The following is a 21802-nucleotide window of genomic DNA, read 5'->3' as shown; positions in this document are numbered from 1 at the left end:
TATACCTGCAAATGGAAATGTAGTGCAGAGCTGGTGCAACAAGTTATACACCATATTCGTTGCTTCATTATACACAAAAAAACCCTACCCTGTCTTTAGACTCACTTGATAGTTAAATTTGATGCAAAATTCATTGTTATCTACAACTTCTGCTAATTATTGAGGCAAATCACCAAAATTACAGGAATAGACTGCACAAAAGATTTTGTTCCCACAAAGGATACTGCACAGGAAGATTGCCTTAAGAAGGTCCCTTAGCCATTTTTATCATGCTCTTACTCCTAATATTGGTCAGATCCATTATGGGCACTTCTGACTCATAATTAATACTGTGCTTAATAGTATTCTTAAAAATAGACCAATATTTGGCAATCATCTGTAAGAGTGCGTAGACACACATTAAAACCTTCAGATAAAGCATGTCTATAAGCATCTATAGTCATGGAAAAGCACTAAAGAATGAGTTGCATCATGAATCATATGCAACTGAGGTACTTAAGTCAGGCAGATTTACATAGTTCTCTGTAAACTTGGAAATAGTTCACTGCAGCAAGCTCTGCAATTAGACAGAAGATGAACTCTTCTTCATAAATTTTAATGTTGTAAGGACGTCATACAAAATTCTCTAGCAATAATAGAATTTGGCATAAAATCCTAAAAATTGTTATCCTTTCAGGCACTTCATTTTTTCATGTCTTCCTGAACCAGCTTGACCCTCTAACTGCTCTAGGAAGCCCATTTAACTTCTTTATTTAGCTCTTTCACCTCAAAATGCCTGCTAAAGGAAAGGCAGACAAAGCAGGTACTTGCAGAAACAGTATCAGCAGGTATCCAGAAAACCCTCACCAAAACAGCAAGGAAGTTTCCCTTTATGAGGACCATGCTGTGTAGGAACTGCATGGATAGATGCCCATATACATAAGCCTGAGCAACCTCTGTCTGGACAACGAAAAGGCTGGTTCACTATTCCCAAATTACATCCACAAAACAAACTTGAACATCATCATAATTGACATAAGCTGCAGATGTTATGTGAAAAACATCAGTCTTTACCATTTGATCTACGATCTCTATCAATAGCATTAGGGAGATTTTATCCTGTATAAATCACAGTCAAAAGCCTTAAGAGATGCGCAGGATGATTAGGCTCTGGCCAGCAGAGGGCAATTTGGTAAATACATTTCAATGAGCAGCATATACTTCAAGGTTGGTTGGGAGTTTTGGGGGGTTGGGTTTTGGTTTGTTTTGGTTTTTGTTTATTAATTTTAGAAGAGAACTTTCAGGAACTTAATTATCCCAGCCATTTGACTCCTTTCTGCTATGTAACTTCTACAGCTTTCAAGAAAAGACTTTTTTTTTTTTTTGAGATATTGGCCTCTTGCTGAAATGATGCAACTTAGATCTCATAGGAAAAAAACCTAGAAAAGTACATGATTCTTACAATTCAGAAGGTCCACACTTCCCCCACCCCCTGAAATTAACTGTCAGAGTTATCTGACCCCCTGTGTGAGTGTTGCATGTATTCTCCAGGTAACTCTAATGATCAAATTAAATCAAGAATGCCAGACAGCAATGTTAAGCTAGGTAACATCATATACTTCTGCTTTTCTTGAGTCTTAATAGAAAGAATAGTTTCCACCTTGACTTAAGTCTTTAACGAATCAATGGAAGAATTAAAGCAAACCAAAGCAACAGTTTTCCACTTCAGACACAAATCTCTAGACGTTATTGTCGCGGATGGAGACACCGCCACAGTTATGAACTCTGACAACAGTGCTACCAGTAAGCAACTGGATACTACCTCCAGGGAAAGACACTGTTTATGCACAGACATTCAAACAAAAACCAGAATAATCACATTCAGTGAACTTGTCAGAGCCAAGTATTGAGCAAAAAAGGCATCTAAAAAAAAAAAAAAAAGAGCCTGCAAGCTTGCCAATACTATTCTGCAACCACACAGACATGATAAGTATCAATCATCTGTTTAACTTAGCAATTTCCTAAACACTACATCACACAAATGACAAAAAGAAAGTTAAAGCACTACTTCTTTCAATGATGCAGTTTGTCACACAATCTCTTAGATAATACTTAAAAGACATCATGTTTGTCTTCCCAATAGTTCCTTATTTTTCATACAGCAAGAGGGAGGAGAACACGTAAACCATGTCTGTAAAAAGCAGATGTCTATGTTGTATACGTTTACTGCTGCTTCTTTAAACAGACTACTGTTTTGGGATGGGAAGGATTGCCTTTTTTTTATTGTCTTGCACAATGCATGTTTAATCTATACATAGCAAAAGAGATTCCTACAGGTAAAAATACCATTAAAATCACACAGATTTTCTGTATTTTTCATTCTAACCATTAATAAAATATGAAACTACAGTTTCATCTTAACTGGAAAACAACAGTATGCAATACTTACTGATGGAACAACAATATGAATCAAAGCAAGTTGGTCAAGGGATAAAAAAACTAAACACTGATATCTTTTAAATGATAATAAAAAGTAAGTTATAGAACTATAGAACATTTGCTATGAATAACACAAGCATATTAGAAAGGCAGGGTTTAGCATGGTATTCTGACTCTGATAGGAATCTTATTAAAACTACTTTTTCATCTAATCTATTGTAAAGAAACTGCTAATTGACAGCTTATAAGAAACAAAGACTGTCAGTACCAGCAGACTGCATGCAGTTAAATAAAAATGTTAAAACCCTCTAACACAGTTTGCAACTTCCTTCATTTTCATTTTTTCTTCCAAATACCCGCATTTTTTTCTGTAATGCTGAGATGTTATCACAGGAGATTGCTTCAGAGTGCTAAAGCACGCTGCACCCATGTGTACAGTGTATGGCTTCGGCACGCTGCATCCTGCTGAGCAGCCAAACCCACTGGCTACCAAAGGCAGACTCATCCTACCTTAGCAAATTGAAACCTTCCTCTTACCTCGACTTCCTTGCTCTTCTCTTTGTTTCTGCCCATTGAACTTCTCCCATTGCTGGCAGTCTCCCGCGCTGGAACTACAGAAATCTGCTGGAGGGGCATTTTTACAGTGCTGCAGGTTGGCAATACCTGTTTGGATGCCTTATATCTTCACTCCCCCCGAGTAGCCCACCTGTATAATTGTTCATATCCTTGCTTTGCCAAGCTCAGCTCTAAATAAAAAGGGGAAAATATTATTTGAGAAACCGTGTAGCATTTGCCAGGGTCGTCCAAAAATATAAATAAAAAAAAAAAAAAAAAAAAATAGAAAAAAAAAAAGTAGAGCAAATCGCAAACAAACGAGAAACAGCAAACAAAGAAGTAAGGCACAATAATCCAGAGAGTTTCACATGCTTAGAGTGATGAGTTGCTGCAAGTCATAACTCAACTGCTGCGTCCCCGGCGCACCCCTATGCCCCCCTATCCCACAAGAGCATTGTGGGAGACAATTCAATCTCCATGTTACCTAATAACTGTCATGGAAACCAAGGAAACCTGGGTCTCGCAGGCCCTTATTAGCAATTGCTTCCCTCTAATGGCACAGGCTCCCACATTTGCAGCGGCTGCCACTTCTGCTTTTGTTTCCCATCTGATTTCACAGGATTCCACTAAGCACCCAGAGACACCGCCTTGTGCTGACTAGGTAAAGCAGCATAAGGCTGAAAAGCTTAGTGTCCTATTTTGGAGCCAAAATCTCCTCCTTTAAAAGCACAGATAGCTTGCTGTGTCCTTCATGCGTCTACAATAATCTGCTTAGGTCAAAGGATCTGCCTTGAAGTGAAGAGCAGCGTGAACGAATGAGGTGTAAAAAGGAAGACAAGACTGGGAGGGATTGCAAATGTGCCTTTCTGAGGTTGATAGTAAAAAGTTAACCCTTTGCTGCACTCGTCTTTTCCTGAGACATCACCAGAAGCAAGCTCAGCAGGACAAGTCAAAGGCAGGCAGACACACACGTGTCTTTACAGTAGTCAAACGGACTCTGAAAATGTCATTTACATGAGCTTCTCCCACCCAACAGCTTCTGTTCTCTCAGTTACAAGCAGCAAAACATCCAGGAAAACTGTTTCACCATCTCCCCTCCCCCCTGAAATGCAAAACAATAGAAGAATGTCCCAGGTGCTCTATTACAAAAATGGATATGAGGAAAGGAAATTCTTAACACTTATACATCTTCAGGAAATTTATTTTTCTTGATAAATATTAAGAATGCAAGCAAAACTGATTTTGATTAAAAACAGTAAAGAAATAATTAGATCAGAAGTCAAATTCTTAGCACCGTATAAATAATACAGGAATGAAAACAAAGATAAAAAAAACCAAACAACAGAGCAAACACCAGCAATGTTTTAATATGTTGTCAATTAAAAAAAAAAAGTATAACCCAGGCTTTGAAATGGATCATCTTTATTCTAGCTGTATACAATTGCACCTGGAATTCTAATAAGAAATAATGGCATTATATACTGCCTGGATTTTCTAACAAAGCCATGTGGGGAGGATTTAAATACTGTTCATTCACTACTCCACTACTTCAGTTACTATTTCTCAGTCTGAGTTAACAGAGATTACAAGAGTCTAGCCAGAGATAAAATGAGATCTGGTTTATGCTGCCATCCCAGGTTTACATCACTGGTTTAAACTGAGGTATACTGACACACTCTAACATAAGGGTTTAACCAAACACATTAACAAAGAATCACAATCTGTACTAGGAGTTTACAGATGTTGCAAGACACATGTATTTGTACACATTTCTATGTTTATTTATATATTACACATGTTTTTTATATGTATCTATAGTCATGAAACCGATTTACAAAGAGTAAAATTAATTCTATTGCCATTTACACAGTTCCTTTACACATTTTAATTATATTTTACATGCTTATTCCATCTTTGCTCTCTGATATTTCAACATTAGTTTGAATGTAAGTTTAAACAGCTTCCAGTGTACACAGGGATATTTATATGAATTTTGAATATAAATCAGTAAAAAAGACAAGCTCCTGTTTACCAAGACAGCTGCAATATAAAAATTTATTCTAGCAGTATTCAAAAATCAAGAAATAAACACCAGACTGGTAAAGTTTAACCAGTAATATTAAACTATACAGTAAAGGAAATTCCTTCTTAGTTTATCAGAAAGTTTTAAAGATACTGACAAACTCTTTTCCTTCCTCTGAGAAATAATCAGATTAAAATCCCTAAACCTGGCTCTGCTTTGTCATGATAATCACTTACCTGTTTGATAAAACACAGACAGAAAACTAGTGGTTTTGAGGTATTAAAATGGAGTTTTCCTGTAGCGTGTGTTCTCATGTCTAGGTAAGGTTAAAAAAGGCAACCTGCCTTTTGATACTGTGCCAATAATTCTGCATTTTAAATTGTTTGAACTTGAGATTCAAGTCAGAGATGTCTAGGTTAACCAGTAATCTCCTTAATCCCATCTATGTCTGTTTTAGTTAGTCAGAATAAAGACCTTAAATGGTGCGATGTGCTGAGTTCTTTTTAAAATGACGAAGTCTTGTGGCTCCTTTTTTCCCTACAGTGAACTTATCCATTAAAAAGTATGTAACAAAAAAAAAAAAAAAAAATTCACATTCTAATTGTCTAGGAGACAATTCAATTTACACGTGACCAAGCAGAGAGATTCTTTTGATAGATTTATTTCACAGAAAAATAAAACTATAAAACTATATTAACACAAGCTGCTGAATATTTAAAAAATGAAAAAAAAAAAAAAAAAAAAATCTATTCCAAAGCAAGGTGTATACTTTATCATTAAGTAAATCCATGCTTGCATTTTGTTTATCTGGTTCGCTAATTACATTTCTTCATCATGTGGAGACTTCAAACTAATGTGTGATTGCTTTACAGTACGCGTACTGAACACAGCTCTTCCCAGCCTGAGTACTAAAATAAGTCACAAAACACCCAAGCCTCATTCTGCTTTACGTAGAAATACAGAGAGCACCACTGCTTCATGGTAAGAAACCAATTGGAAAACATGGATTATATCCAAAAGCACACCATAAAAGTCAGTGGCAGAGGTGGGGTTGGGATTATTCTTCTGTCCCACACTTTTGTTCAGTGTTCCCTCTTTGCTTTTTTTGAGTTTACAATATAGGATTATAAAATATAAAGCTTTTGCATAGGTGTTAATACACCTGTGATCTCAGAACAGCAGTACGACACCAGAGCACTTCTTGCAGAAACAAAACCCTATTGATTTCAACTTACAATGTGTTTTTATCTCCCAGAGTCCCAAAGTATTTCAAAGTTATAAATAAAGTGATTTTATAGATAGATATATATACACACATATACACCCCATTGTTAGAAAATATGGTAACTTCCACTCATTCCCCATGTGATCAGCCTGGGATATTCTGTTTGAATAACACTAATTTTGGCAAATGTTCTACCCAAAGAGTCATCATTGTAGTGCCATGCCTCACCCAAAGGACAGCGTGACAGTGCTCAGTGAGGTATGGAGCTGCCATGCAAAGCAACTAGGTGGGGTTTCAGCCTCACGGAGATGACAATAACATAAGTGAATTGGTGACTTGGAGCAGATGAAAATGACGTGTCAGAGAAGAGAGATGTGTGTTGGGTGGGCCATTAATAACTGATTTCAGTTATAAAAATGTAATCTGCAGTTCTTGAAGCAAGTAACTACAGAAGAGAGAATTACCCTCTTTTTGTTAATGGTCTGAAACTCTACTAATCCAAATCGAGAGAAGTCAAGGGATCCAACTTCATTTTTAGCCACTCAACACTCTCCTCTCAGTACATACTTACTGTACCAGTCAGATCTTGGTGACCATGAAGGGAATCAAGACAAAAGAAATTACTTTCCTGGTGTTTCACAACACAGGTCTCCATTGTGTGCTTCTGCTCTAGCCTGCAACACATGCAACCTCTTTGTCTATTCCCATCACCCATGGCTTTGAGGGTACTACGTCCTCTTTCATACTCGGGATGCATACATTTGCTGTTCAAACTATTCCTGGAAGCATTTCCATAAGAATCAGGCAACAAAAAGGGATCAGAATTCTAACCCTACATGCACAAAACATGTTTTTTATTTTAATTTAATAAGGATCACAATATCTTCTCACCATATTCATTTATACAAGCCAACTGCATTGAAGTAAGAAGAGAATCTGATCAACTATGGTTAATGGTCCAACCACGGTGATGTAAGCATCAACAGGAATGAAAAACAGTTATACAACCCCTTTTGTAACACAATGATAAGGAAACACTGTACTAGTGTACTGTCAGTTTACTGGTAGCTTATATACAATCACTCTGCCTTGTTGCCATCGCTTACAGAATCCCAAATTTTTGCAAGATTCTTGAATTGAACAAAACATAGTAAGTTTCCCTGCATAAATAACACTACCTTTTGTCAGGAACAGGTAAATCTAATTTTTTCTTACTCGGTATAAAATGCTTAGATGTTGGTAGTTTTGGCTCCACATTATTTGACAAAAAGATACATCAGCTATGAACACACAATGTATGAAAAGGTGCAGACCTATAGCCTGTAATGCTGAGATCTAAGAATGAGTTTCACTGACCTCAAAAATAATACAGCAAAGTTACATACACTGTATATACTACTCTCCCTTTACTATCTAACTGGGGAGATGTAACACCCTCATAAATTATTTCAGACCTATTAACATGCCTCCTATATACTACAAACATCTGACCTCACCTCTAGTCTATATCTCCAGTGTCTTCAAGAGTCACTATTATATATTACCTGCAGCATCTATATTACCTTCATTTTCTTAATAAGAAATTGATGAAGAAATAAATATTGCTCTACCACCTCATTTGTTCTCATCACAATTTTACTTAAGAACACAACAAAACAACGTGGTTTTATAAGAAGAGGTTGGGCTGTATAATATTGCATTACTGCACTCAGATGCACCGCAGTTCTAGATATACCCCTGTATAAAATATTAAGCCACCTGTAACCCAAAATTTCTGCAAAGAGTGCACTCAATTTCCATCTGGTGTTAACAAGTGCATCAAAGCAATTGAGCCTCTCACCTCTGACCTGCACTGATGACAAAATTACAAAGGGGTGAAGCATGTAACAACTGCAAACAATAATAATAAGGGGTATTGTCAGGAGGCAGATTTCAAAAGAATTTGTAGATAAGTCCTAAAGAAGAGAATCCTGCTTACAATTTTAAATACAATTTTGCTCTTAAGCTATCAAAACTCTATCAGCACATACATGAAAATTGAGGTTATATACCAGTATGTATTGAGGCATATATATATATATATAAACTTCAAATAACACCCTTTAAACACAAGTTTTCCTTTTTTTTTGCAGATATTTCAGAATAGAGCAATCTCCACATAGAAAATCAGTATAAAATTTAGCACATTATGCTAAGAAGTAAAAGTCAGAAAGGAGGTACTTTCACTCACAAACAATATGGTTTTCTTTCTCTTAAAATAGTATTTACTCTCTGACAAAGTTTTGAGAGGGAAAAAGAAAAGACGAATCTCACCAATATTAGCAAATGTCATGCAGGCTGTTGTGACTTTCAGCCTGTCTTATATTCACATCTTAGATGCAAAGAAGCAAGTCTGATCACTATAGCAGCTGTGGAAGTGGATACCAGTACTTGATAATGATCAGTTGGGTTGAAGTACACTTTAACTAGCAGAAGCTTCTAACTCCTAAATTAAAAATGCAGCTAGCAGTTGTCTAATGCAGACCAAACAAGACCAATGTAAACCAATCCCTAGGGCTTCACAGCATCCTCTAGTTACAAGACACTAGAACCAAATGAAATTTTCAGGTAAATGAAAAATTCCTTTAGATCTTCTCCCATCCCTCAGAGTTTAAAAAAAAAAAATAGCAAAAGTTTAAACCTACTGCAGTACAGCGTTAGTCACAGAATTAGGGCAAATATGAAAGATATCTTTAGCCAAATACAAATATTTCAAAGCAGCATGGACCAGTTTCCAGATATCTTTTCCTCTGAATGGAAAAACCTGTTGTTCTGGACAAATGTCTCAAATACTGTTCTGCACTGTGGGCTGGCTTCAAATCAAGGAGCCTCAGGAATGCAAGAGTTTTAGGCAGAACTCTTGTGCAAGTAAGTCCTCATCAAGAGCTAAAATTAAAAACTGTTTAAAAGAGGTGAAAAGAATTTGCCTTCCTCACAAATTAGAACAAATGGTTTTGTGATGTCGTATTGGAAGTCACTTTAAATGCTGTATGGAGATGATATAGACTTGAATGCAGCCATCGTGTTGTTAGATCCTCAGAGGGGGTTTGGTAGCTTTCCCCTTTGCCCACCTGTAGCTTCATAATTGACTGAAGTGCTGAGAAGTACCACATAATGTAATACAAACATAGGTGTATTAAGAAAGTAATCAACTAAACATTCCAAATTAATGTCTTTGTATATTTTTTTCTATGTTGCCATTCACAGGATATTGTGCATTATTATGCACCATTTCATCCACAGCATTACTAAGCACATGTCTTTTTCCTCCACAGAGTGGCTAAAATAGAAGTCAGTGCAAACATGGAAGAACACATTTGCCACTCACATATTCTGTGCAGATATACTGCCTAAGCACTTTTAGAACACCTGAAAATCCAAGGTGATGGAAAGGCACAAGTTAAAAAATAAAAAACTAATAGCTGAGACTGAATTAAAATATGCCAGATACATCAAACAAAAGTTTACCTAGCTGAAATTTGATGAACGTGAGATATGAAATGTCAGAACAGTGGTAAATTGGATAAAACGTGGCCCCAGGCTGTAATTATCTTCATCATCTCCTAGATAGCAGAATTTAAAACAACTTCTGATTTCCACTATTCACCACAAAAACTTGCATGGATGCCTCCAATACAATGTTTACACTGAGTTTACTTTATCTAAATTAAACCAAGCATACTATACACTTATGACACTACAGCACCCCCATGAAATAGGGGACAAGGGAAGACTTGCAAAGTTCTGTGCACTGCCAGTAGTTTGAACAGTTCGCTTCACTCACAAGTTAGAGTGACAATTTGCAATTTTTCTTTAAATGTAGCTAGATCTTACAAAAACAAATGGAACAAGTCAATGATAAACTTTTATGCAGAAAGGGCAGACTATGTATGTAACCAATGTACACTACAAAGGAAATTAAATTATACAGTTAAAGCATCCACTCAAGAGACTACTACTTATAGTGCAGTGACACTTAGCTACTCACTACACAGACAGGAATCCTACTATGTTTATTCTAATTTGCAGTACTCAACTTGTGGAGAGGTCCTATGTCCTCTCCAGTTCAGGTATGTCTTCCATCGTGATGAACACTAACCCCTGAACCATCACTCTGCTTACAAACATTGCTGACCTTCAGCAATACAAAGGTGGTATCATTTCATAAAATTACACTGTATGAAATTACATTCCTGGCTTTGGAGTGGTGGATGTAATCTGCAAGCCACGCTGTCTAGTTGTACACATCCACCAGCATACAAACACAAACTTAAAATGCGTTGTCCATGTGCAAGTTCAAAGCACAAATAGAAGTTTCAAGTTGTTCAGAAAATGGCTATTGAGTTATTTGGTTATGTTTACTACAGAAAAAAAATACTTACTAAAAGTACTAAAGAGTAGAGGGTAAGTAAAAACATTGCCACCTAAAATATTATTTTCCATTATTTTTCCCATTATTTCCCATTGTTATTTCCCACTTCTTAATGACATAAATGTAAAAGGCATTTTAATATCTCTCCAATAGAAGGTGGTTAGCAGTCTTTACAACAGAAACATCAAAATGTAGTGAGCAATGGAATCTACCTGCTTAGTTTTGGGTTAAATGTTGCAAACCTGAATCCTAGAATCTTAAAGAGCTCCAGTTTTATTCAGTAAGAACAGACTCTTAGTTCTTGGCCAAGATTCAAAGCTATCAGTTAACACTGAGGAGGGCCAGGGTAAAATGCCAGAAGACCTGGATAATCTTCTAGATGAGAGCATTAGAAACAGGATGAAGTTCAGTAGTTCAAGCAACACAGTTACGGCTCTGGTAGAACAGGAAAAAAAGAAGTTGTGTAGCAGCCAGGAGCACAGACTGACAAGAAGGATCAGCATATCTCTTAACCAAAACATGACTGGAAAATGCTAATTATCATCAGCTGCAAAAATGTAAACATAGTCCCAGAGTGCAACAAGCAAGTTATTTCCAATTCTTCTTTGTCCTGAAGGAACTACACCAGTAGTTTCCTCAAAAATTAGACTTCACTTCTCAAAGTTCTGATCACCAACATCAAGGAGATTCTGAATTTGGACATAGGGGGAAACTGTTCTAAAAAACCTGCACAACGCAAAGTTATTATTTGCTAACCCACCTGCTTCTTTTACTTGCTACATAGAATAGAAGACCAAGTTTGTTTGCAGGTGCAAAGTATATTGGAGATTATACTATGAACTGTGCTCTTGATCATTATTTGACAAAGACTGAAGACAGATGCACAATTTGTGATCAAAAATAAAATCTAACAAGCAGGTCCATCTGTGTGAATATTGACAGTCTACCTTTGGAGATTTTCCATGTTTGCTAATCATTATTTGCTTTGTGAATCTCAGCTGCTAGAATGTTTAAGGGACATGAAAAAATGCAAGATATTAATTAAAAAATGGAAATGAATATTCATTAAAAACACTTTTTAAGAATATATTTCTTCTCAACTTCCTACAGGTGGCTACTGGTGATTATACTGTATTTTTCGATTTATTTTGCATCTCTATCTTAAAAGCTCAAAATACTGTCATTTCCTTCCTATTCTCATCTGCTGTGACCCCCTTATCCTCCTTTCCTTCAGAAACAGCTGGGCAGAATTTTATCTTTGGCTAAATATTCACATTCCAGGAACTATAATTCCTCTAGTTTTATTTTTAATATTCTATTCTGTAATCAGCTTTTTTGAAAATAGCTTATTAAAAGAAAATTTTTATATGAACCAAGTATTTAACCTTATGTCCAGTCTGCATGTTGTTTGGCTTTGAAACATCTCCCACTGCTTCACAGAGAGGACGGTTCATTGCCAGTATAATAAGGATCCCATTAAATTACAACAGCATGGAATTTGAAAGGATCTGTGGAAACTAACATTACAGAGGTGGCGAATTCACTTTCAACATGCTGGTGGTTTTGACCCACAGAGACTTCTAGCTTCAAAATTTAAAGACTATACATAAGTGAGATGTATTATGCTTCTTTTTAATGTTATGAAATAGCCAAAATGGATTCTGAAACCAAGATTAATTTTAACTCAAATTGCAGGTCAGCTACAGGATTAAATCATTTGGAAAACACAGACTTCACATTCTTGAGTAATTTTCTTTAATATCCAAGTATTTCCTAACTTTAAGAGTAAGCACTATTGTAAGTGGCTGCCACTCCTAAATTACTGCCACCCACCTATTGTGCAATTTAGACTTAGAAGGAATAAATTAAGTTTTATTTGCTTACTTTGTTACCCAGCACCTTTATTTATTTTGCTAACAAATTGAAACTGCTGTGAATTTAAATGCCGGAGTTTCATTCTGTAAGAAAATTATTGATGTTTTTCAATTAAAATGTAAGCCCACAAGGAACTGATGCCTGACTGATACCTGGGGTCAGCAGCCTTCTTCGCTTGAGTAAACAGATACCTAAGTGAAGGCAAGAAAAGAACTTCGATGTAAATGAGCCACCAGAGGGAGCTCATCCAGCCTTCTGAGTATAATAGAACTATATTGACATTGGCAAAAAGTTAATTAAACATTTTTATAGGGGTCGCTGACTGAGTTCAAAACAAAGCACATTCCCTGGCTGAAACTCTACATGCCTGAGAAGCGTAATGAAATCAGAAAAGGTTGTTTCTTTAACAAACATGGAATACATTTCTGATTAAATAAAGATAATTAAGTTTAGAAATGTGTGATACAGCATTCTCCTACACATACACAAGCCTTTTCTTCTTTATTCCTCTTTATTTTCTCCAGATGAAGAGAATTTCCAAGTGTTACTAAACTACAAAACAATAAATATGAGATTAAGTTTATAATTTTACCTAAAATCTGTGGAAGTATACAAAAAGCAGAGCCACATAATTATTACAAAGATATTAATTTCTAATCAAATCTAATTTGTTGTTGCCTATCTAATTCTGTAATGAGTTATTACACTTATATGCACATTGCCATACTAACTTTAAATTCTCTTTTTAAATTGTAGCAGACCCAGATTCAGAAAACAAATCCCTCAAGCTCCTATTCTGAAGAATCCGATGTTTACTATCAAAACTGTGAAATTTTTTTTAAAAGGAATACTGAAATAAGAATTACCCATATTTTTACATGGTGTTTATTGATTAAGAAATCCAGAGTTTTGCAGGGGTTTGTTTTGTTTGTTACTCTTCCATGGAACCAGGCGTCTAACAGTGGTAATTCAGATGGGGAGTTGACACAAGAAGAAGGATGATAAAATTATTTCTTAAAGGAAAAGCACCTTTCAACATAAACACCCAGGCAAATAATTGCAACTCTCTCTGTATATTTCTGCAGGTTATGTACCTTAAATATCCATTTCCAATTAACACAACTCTACCACAGACTGCAGTCATATATTTCTTTCTGTTAACCATGATCAGCTTTCTAAACATTGCAAGATTAATTTGATTATACTTTTATCTTACCTCTGCCTAGATGTTTTGCTTTGGAAGATAAGATTAAACGTAATGTGCTGTTACATTTATTTGTTCTTTCAAGCTTCAATAAAAACCTGAATTCTCTTCAGTACCACGTAAAAGTAATGTTTTACAGTGAACTGTGCAATGTGAGGATACTATGAAAAGCACTGCTCTATCGTCACACCAGTACTTAAATGCTGGAAGAAACCCCAGCCTGAGAAGACCCAATACTAGTTATAGTTCCTCTAAGTTCCACTAAGCACTTCGGAGTGCCAAGCTTCTCCGCACAGCTATTTTGCCTTTAGTAAGCCCCATTCTTCATCATTTGCCCATATCAATCAACAACAATCAGGAAAAAAGTTACAATTGTTCTCCAGTATGCCTTCTGAAGTCACTCTTCCCAAGAATATTTTCAGAAATAAGTTAAGTTTTTTCTTGATTTTCTTGATTTTCTCACTGAATTTAAGAGATTCAGAACAGGTTATACAGGTTATAAAGATCCTAAATTAACAAAAGGTCAGATTTATCAATGTCCTGCTTAAAAGCAGCTAATAAATTAATTGTCAGGACTGAAGTAGGATTTACTAGCCCCTCCTTTGTGCCATAAAGCTAGCCAGCTTCTTCACATTACATACTGATAAGAAGTTTATTTTATATTTTTGAATTCCTCAACACATTAGCAATTATCTCAGATTTTTACAGCAGAACAGTTCTAGTTCTAATGCTCTCTAGGAATCTGGGGTGTAAAATAACATTTATAAAAATCTTTAAATCCTTTGATCAATATATAATCAGTAACTAGAAAAGGACAGAAGATACTTAACTCCTACAACTGTTTTCTTCACGTATGTTCAGTACGTGCTGAAATTCAACCTGTTCAGAGGTCAGCATAAGGAGACATAGACACAACATATATATTCTTTCATATATTTTTTTCAGTGGGAAATTACAAAAAGGTGCACATTTCAAGACAATTTTTCAAGACAAAATTACAGATTTTTTCAAGTCATAAACATCAAAAGCAGGGAATATATCTTCATTACTATTAAGGTAGTCAGTGTGGCAAAAACACAAGGGTGGCATTGGTCTCAAAGCAGACATGATATGCAGATATCAGACCATATTACACAAATACCAGCTAATCTGTGTGGAAAATCTGCTTGTTCAATGCACAAAAATATTTATTTTTGCAATAAGGAATATGCATTTGTGACTTTAAAGCAGTGGGAAATACTTGAAATTGTATAGAGAAATCCAACAGATACTTTGAAGTAAATATTTCTAAATAAAAAAAAAAAAAACACCAACCAAAAAAGAGAAACAAACCGAAAACAAAAAGTTATAAAGCAGCAGAAAAAATGTCAAAATGGAAAGAATTGGGTAAAATTAATAAAGGCTTTGGACATTATCACTATTAGACTATATTATGTCAGTTTAATAGGCACATTAGAAACAAATGCTAGCTTCAAAGTAAAAAAACAACTCACAAACAATAAAATCAGCCTTCTCCTAAGACATTATTTCTGAATTCTGCAACTAATTATCCTCCATTTTGGATACTACTTATTTATTGCCTAAAACTGGGATCAGACTTTGGATTTCCTGAAGAGTCTAAGTAAGTTAAAAGCGTGCCTGCTAAATTTCAAAGGTCATTTGACACCAAATTCCTTGGGAAAATCCATTATGATTATATTCGAAAACTGTTTCCTTTTCATTTACTGATGGATTTAAGCTACACTGAATACCTTTGAAAGCTTTTCTTGATTTATCCTGCGTTTTCTTCAAACAGAATTCATTGAAATTTTGGTCTTACCATAAAAAAAGACACATTAGATATCAAACGTGTTTCATGAAATCAATGAACAAGTTCAGGTGAAAATAAACTAAATCTAAAAAAAAAAAAAATACTTATTTTTTGAAACAGAAACCAAACTTTTGCAAATCTCCATTTCAGCCAAACATTAGTTGGGTGAAATATTGTTGAATTCCTTCAGGAAAGACTGCGTACATAGCATTCCCATGTTTCACAGAAGGATGAGTCTCAAAGCACCTTGAACAAAGCCTGCTTTTTAAATATTCACAAAAACTAACAAGGCACACCTTGTTCTGATTACCACCTTTTATAATATCATACACTGACAAACACATTGTAGATTTTAGTATTTTAAGGATCATTTACCTTAAAATAACATTATATCTCATAAACAGATAGTAGAACTTTCTCCTAGTTGCCTCTTGCTCACCTCCTTCAATATTCCTCAGCTGACTAACAAGATATTTTATCACCTAAATCTCATCCCACTGGCTTTTTCCAGCGTAAGCAGTAAACTTAAACCAACTTAACTGAAAACCCATAGCTCTCTTATCCCACAGCAATTCTCATTCCAGATAGAAAATGCAGTTAAAAATGACTCCTTTCTAGACGATTTTCCCTCACTGATATGAAGGAAAACTGAAGTGACACAACAGAGAATAAGACCTATAATAACAATACAGCAACCTGCATTTACCAGAAAGACTAAAAAGCTGGTGTCTATGAGACACAAAACAATAAATGAAGCAGCTTTGTTCTCTCCTATTACCCAGATAAGAATGAAATACTTTTCACAGCCCTGAGATGTTGCTGTCCTACTAGCTTAAAAAAGCTGCAATGTCAACTAAGCCACAGTTATTAGTGGCACTGGGTCAAGAGTTTCATTACATTCATGACGCAAAGATAAAATTTTCCCTTTCTGTTGCATGCTGTGAAGTCCAACCCTGGATCCAATTAATAGCAGGTACAAATCTGTTTTTAGAACAAGCGCCCTACGGTTGCAATTTTTGGACCTGTTTGCTTTAGTAAAGTGTTGAAATTCCCCACCGTTTCCTGAGTGTGAGTTCCTGGTGGCATATGAGTAACAAAAAGCTGAGAAGGGCCCTCCTTTGAATTACACAGCCCAGTTTACTCGACACACCTGGTGACTATGAGTATGACACATGTGTGAGTGTCTGCTTTCCTATGCTGTCCAGTTATGGTTGCGATTTCTTCATTTAACCAACATGAACTATTTTTTTGCAGTGTACTAACACTTTACCACAACTTTCCTTGTAAGCTGCTTTTTAAGAAACATCCTTTCAACTGGGACACAAGCGATAAAGGAGACAGGAAATAAGCTATGTTTAAGGAAAATGTTACAGCTGTAAAATCTTACTTTCAACCCATGTGGTTTTTTGTAGGTATTCCTACAGGAAAAGAATATGCCTGTCATATCTAACAAATTAGAAAATTGGTCTTATTAAAATTAGAACTTTTAGGTAGTATCAATGTAGACATGTTTTGTTAAAAATGACAAAAGGAGAACAAATCAACTGATTGCAAAGAATCTTTATAACCCTTCCCACCTCCCACTTCTTGCACTAGTAAGTGCCCAACTTATGTCTGCAATAACCATCTTTTCTTCCATTCAGAGACCAGAATTAATCATGAAAACAACTAAGCATGGCTATTGGGGTATTTTTATTGCAACAAACAAGACAGACTATTGCTATGACTCATTCCAACATAAACCATGTCAGTGTGTTATACGTACAACCTAATATGATAAAATCAAAGCTTTGTATAACCAATAAATGGAAGGGAGAATCAGGAGGATGGATGGGCAAAACTTATGCTAAAAAAACCCCAAACTATTCATATATTTGCCCTCTGTTTTTTGAGGAAACTATCACAGTTTCACAGAGACAGTTGCCACAAGGTCATTACTATTCACCGTGGCAGTCCCATACCATTAGATTTGCTTAAACCTTACGGAATCCACAAAACTTCCACCTGCAGAAACACAGATGAAAAGGATAGATCCTTCATAATTGGAGGAGATGAGTGAGTCCAGAGGAGAGCCATGAAGGTGATCAGAGGGTTGGAGCACCTCTGCTGTGAAGACAGACAGAGAGTAGGGGTTGATCCTCCTGGAGAAGAGAAAGCTCCAGGGAGACCTCATAGCGGCCTTCTAGTACCTAAAGGGCCTGCAGGAGATATGTGGAGGGCTTTTTTTGTTAGGGACTGTAGCGATAGGACAAAGGGTAACATTTTTAAACTGAAAGAGGGGAGTTTTCTATTAGCTATTAGGAAGAAATTCTTTACTCTGAGGGTGGTGAGGCACTGGAACAGGTTACCGAGAGAAGTTGTGAATACCCCACCCTTGGAAGTGTTTAAGGCCAGGCTGGATGGGGCTTTGAGTAACCTGGTCTAGGGGGAGGTGTCCCTGCCCATGGCAGGTGGATTGGAGCTATATGATCTTTAAGGTTCCTTCCAACTCTAACCATTCTATGGTTCTATTACTCATGGTGACATCTTTGAAAATTGCTTTATGTGAGTTATTAAAAAATCTGCAAATTAGAGAAATCTTCCAGGAAAAAAATAATAATGGCTTCCTTTTATATCTGTTTCATTATAATTCTGTTTTGGCATAGGTCTTCTCTATTTGGTACATTTAGTACCATTTAAACAGAGTGTGATTTGCTTAGGAAGAAATGCCAAAAACATAATTTAAATGAAAATACACACAATCTCTTCCAAAACAAAAATCTAAGTTAGTCTAGGATCAGAAAAAATTGTTTTCATTTTTATTTTTGCTATCTTAAGAACTGACAATCAACTTCCAACTTTTCTTTGTGACCAATCCAGTTACATTTTGTTACCTCTCAGGAAATGTCTTAATTTCAGCATCTTACAAAAAAAAAAAAATTTCCAGTACACACAACTAATTCCACTGCCAAGTCAGTGAGGACAGAGGCACTTTACATCATCCCTTAGGCTCTAACCTTCAAGTGTCACAGTTATGCTCCTTTTCCATATCAGGAGAAGACTCAATTATTCTCTCTTCTCAGGGGTGCTCATGTTTGAGTAGATGGAAGCCAGGCACTCAGATGTGGTGAAACCATGATGGGAGCCACTAGCAAACCAAGGCTGTAAAGACAATTTAAAGATCTTCCTGCCCACTAATGTCAATTGAGCCAAACTGAGATAATTTAACCTATTACTTTAGCATGTGCTCTACTGTCACCTTTTCAATAGATCATTTGAAAATGGAAGCCAAGTTCACTTCAACATGGAAGTGGTTGCAATCCTCTTTCTTTGACTGATATACACTGAGGAAAGAGTAGAAAGGTATAAATACCACCTAACCATATTCACTTAAAGCATGTGGCAACTTAAATTCCAAGGCACCTACTCTCCTCTATTAAGCCAGATGTCTGGAGGGTGTTCATAGTCAGTGAAATTAACACCAGTTAGTCAGTACTAACTTAACCTCAGCAATTAACTTAAGAATTTATCAATGGAAGCTTTCACTTCAGCAAGAATTCTTGAATGGATGCTGCAAAACTTTCCACAAAGAGTACCTTCCAAATTTATACAAAGATGTATTTGTGTCATCTAGCTAATCCTGGAGTCCAGTTCATCTGGTTGGAAGACACCAGGTACAATCTGCAAGTAGAGTGTACTATTTCTAAAGTTTACCTATCTGAAACTGTGTAAATACCTGTTAGCTTTTCCATTGTTTGTGAAGGCAATCTACATGATCTTGTCCAAGCTGCAATGAAAACAGATCTTTAGACTGATCTACAGCAGACAGACAGGTAAGGATTCATGTCATTGTACCTTAGATTTTCAGTGGTGTTCATTCTAAAAACTGCTAGTTAGTGCTCAGGATGCTTAGCGTTCCAGGTGAGGGTTGAAGGTATATAGGCTATTTGCATACTACAGGACTTAGTCCCTTGCTGTCCCTTCACAAGACTCACCTATGCATGTGCCACATGCCTTGGCAGGGAACACCTGCATGCAGGCAGGAAGCACACAGCTGTGGTCCAGCTCAACTAGAGGAGAATGTGACCAAGTAATGCTGCAGGCTCTATCTGCTAGAAATTTTAGCCATATTTAAACTACAGTTTATTGTTATAACTGTTTATTTTAGCTATTTAATAACACAAATGCCACCTATCAGCAATATTTTTCCAATTTTACCATTAATTATAAGATACTTGAATGTGGAAAGGCCCAGGATAACACCTCCAATGGCTATGCAATGCTAGCATTGGGAGGTGACAACAATGCAGAAATCTTGTTTTCTCAAGATCTTCTACACAGCTCTGTAAAATAAATACTATGTACACTGCTGGGCTAGCCAAGCAAAAAAAAACCCACAAGCTGCTAATAATTACTATCTCTTAGTTAACAGAAAGCTGCAGAGAGCAGCACAGACAAGTTTTTCTTGCTTGCTCACTTTTATATTATTGACTTCTTACTGGGATTGATCACAAAAATAGAAATATGTACAGGAAGCATATCAGTATTCCCACTGCCCTCCTGTCAGTTTGACAGTCATTTCTGGTGTTGTTCTTTAGTTTATTTTCTGCTTAAATAAGCCTTTTGCTTATAGTCAAGGTCACTTTGAAGCTATTCACAAAGCAAAAACTATATAAAAAGGATATATTAAAGCCTGAGGAGTACAGAAGTCATACAAAATCTGAAAATACAAGCAACCTATCAGAGATTACTGCATAGTTGAAAGGCAATGCTCTTCCAATGCACACACGATTAAAAAAAAAAAAAAAAAACAACAAACAACAACCCCCCCCCCCGCCCCCCCCAAAATAATCTTACAGACACACAGACCAGACATTAATGGAGAACTAGTTATTTGTGGAGCAAAAGCACCTCTTGACATTATAACTCTGTTTTCTAGCTAGTAATTTCGTATGACTCATGCAGTGTAGGTTTATCTGAAATAGACTACTACTATAAACTGCTATTAATCACTCTCCCTTGTTCTTGTGGGGGACTTCACCTTCCCAGACATCTGCTGAAAATACAACAGCAGACAAAAAAAAAAAAAAAAAACAACAAACAACAACCCCCCCCCCCGCCCCCCCCAAAATAATCTTACAGACACACAGACCAGACATTAATGGAGAACTAGTTATTTGTGGAGCAAAAGCACCTCTTGACATTATAACTCTGTTTTCTAGCTAGTAATTTCGTATGACTCATGCAGTGTAGGTTTATCTGAAATAGACTACTACTATAAACTGCTATTAATCACTCTCCCTTGTTCTTGTGGGGGACTTCACCTTCCCAGACATCTGCTGAAAATACAACAGCAGACAGAGAACAGTCCTGGAGGTTCCTAGAGTGTGTGGAAGACAACTTCCTAACACAGCTGGTGAGCAAGCCAACCAGGGAAAGCACCCTACTGGACCTGTTGCTTGTTAACAGAGAATGTCTTGTGGGGGATATAAGGTTCAAGGTCGTCTTGGGCAGAGTGATCACAAGATCATAGAGTTTTCAATTCTTGCAGAAGCAAGACAAGGAGCGAGCAGAACTGCCACCTTGGACTTCTGAAAGGCAGATTTTGGCCTGCTTAGGAACATGGTTGAGAGTGTCCCTTGGTAGACAGTCCTGAAGGGCAAAGGTTCCCAGGAAGGCTGGTAATACTTCAAGGAGGAACTCTCAAAAGTGCAGAAGGCGGCCATCCCCAGGTCCCGTAAAATGAGCAAACGGGGAAGAAGACCGGTGTGGCTAAATAGAGGGCTTTGGCTAGACCTCAGGGAGAAAAGGAAAGTCTACAATTTCTGGAAAAAGGGGTTAGTTAGAAATGAGCAATATCAAGGTGCAGTGAAGATATGTAGGGGAAAAATTAGAAGGGTGAAAGCCCAAGCAGAAATTTACTTGGCCACCACAGTTAAAGATAACAAGAAGAGTTTTTTTCAGTATATCAATAAAAAAAGGCAGGCTAGGGAAAATTTAGGCCCACTGATGGATGAGGTGGGTGCCTTGGTGGTGGAAGATACGGAGAAGGTGGAGCTGCTGAATGCCTTCTTTGCTTCAGTCTTCACTGCCAAGGGTGCCCCTCATGAATCCCAGACCCTGGAGACAAGGGGGATGGTCTGGAGAGAGGAAGGCTTTCCCTCTGTTGGAGAGGATTGGGTTAGAGACCACTTGGCCAAACTAGACATCCATAAGTCTATAGGCCCTGATGGGATGCACCCACGAGTGCTGAGACAGCTGGCAGATGTTATCACTGAACCATTCTCCATCATTTGAGCTGG

At 36.7% G+C, this 21802-nt stretch overlaps 1 protein-coding gene across 7 annotated transcripts in view; it reads right to left on the bottom strand.

Moving 5' to 3' along the window:
* The window catches only part of MARCH1 (membrane associated ring-CH-type finger 1), a 190031-nt gene that overhangs the window by 135944 nt on the left and 32285 nt on the right, over positions 1-21802 (bottom strand). For 2 of the 7 annotated variants that reach the window (XM_014945444.1, XM_014945464.1), the window contains exon 3: positions 2956-3164. The exons of 3 other annotated variants lie outside the window; for them this stretch is intronic. In XM_014945444.1, the coding sequence (XP_014800930.1) occupies positions 2956-3054 (99 nt within the window). In that variant the 5' untranslated portion in view covers positions 3055-3164. Of the gene's footprint in view, positions 1-2955; positions 3165-3457; positions 3557-21802 lie in introns of those variants that run through there. 2 more of the 7 variants (XM_014945449.1, XM_014945429.1) reach the window with 2 other exon arrangements.

Source organism: Calidris pugnax, unplaced genomic scaffold (genome assembly GCF_001431845.1).
Source record: "Calidris pugnax isolate Ruff unplaced genomic scaffold, ASM143184v1 scaffold15, whole genome shotgun sequence".
Lineage (NCBI taxonomy): Eukaryota > Metazoa > Chordata > Aves > Charadriiformes > Scolopacidae > Calidris > Calidris pugnax.
The sequence above is the reverse complement of the archived record's forward strand: the minus strand, read 5'-3'. Positions and strand labels throughout refer to the sequence as shown.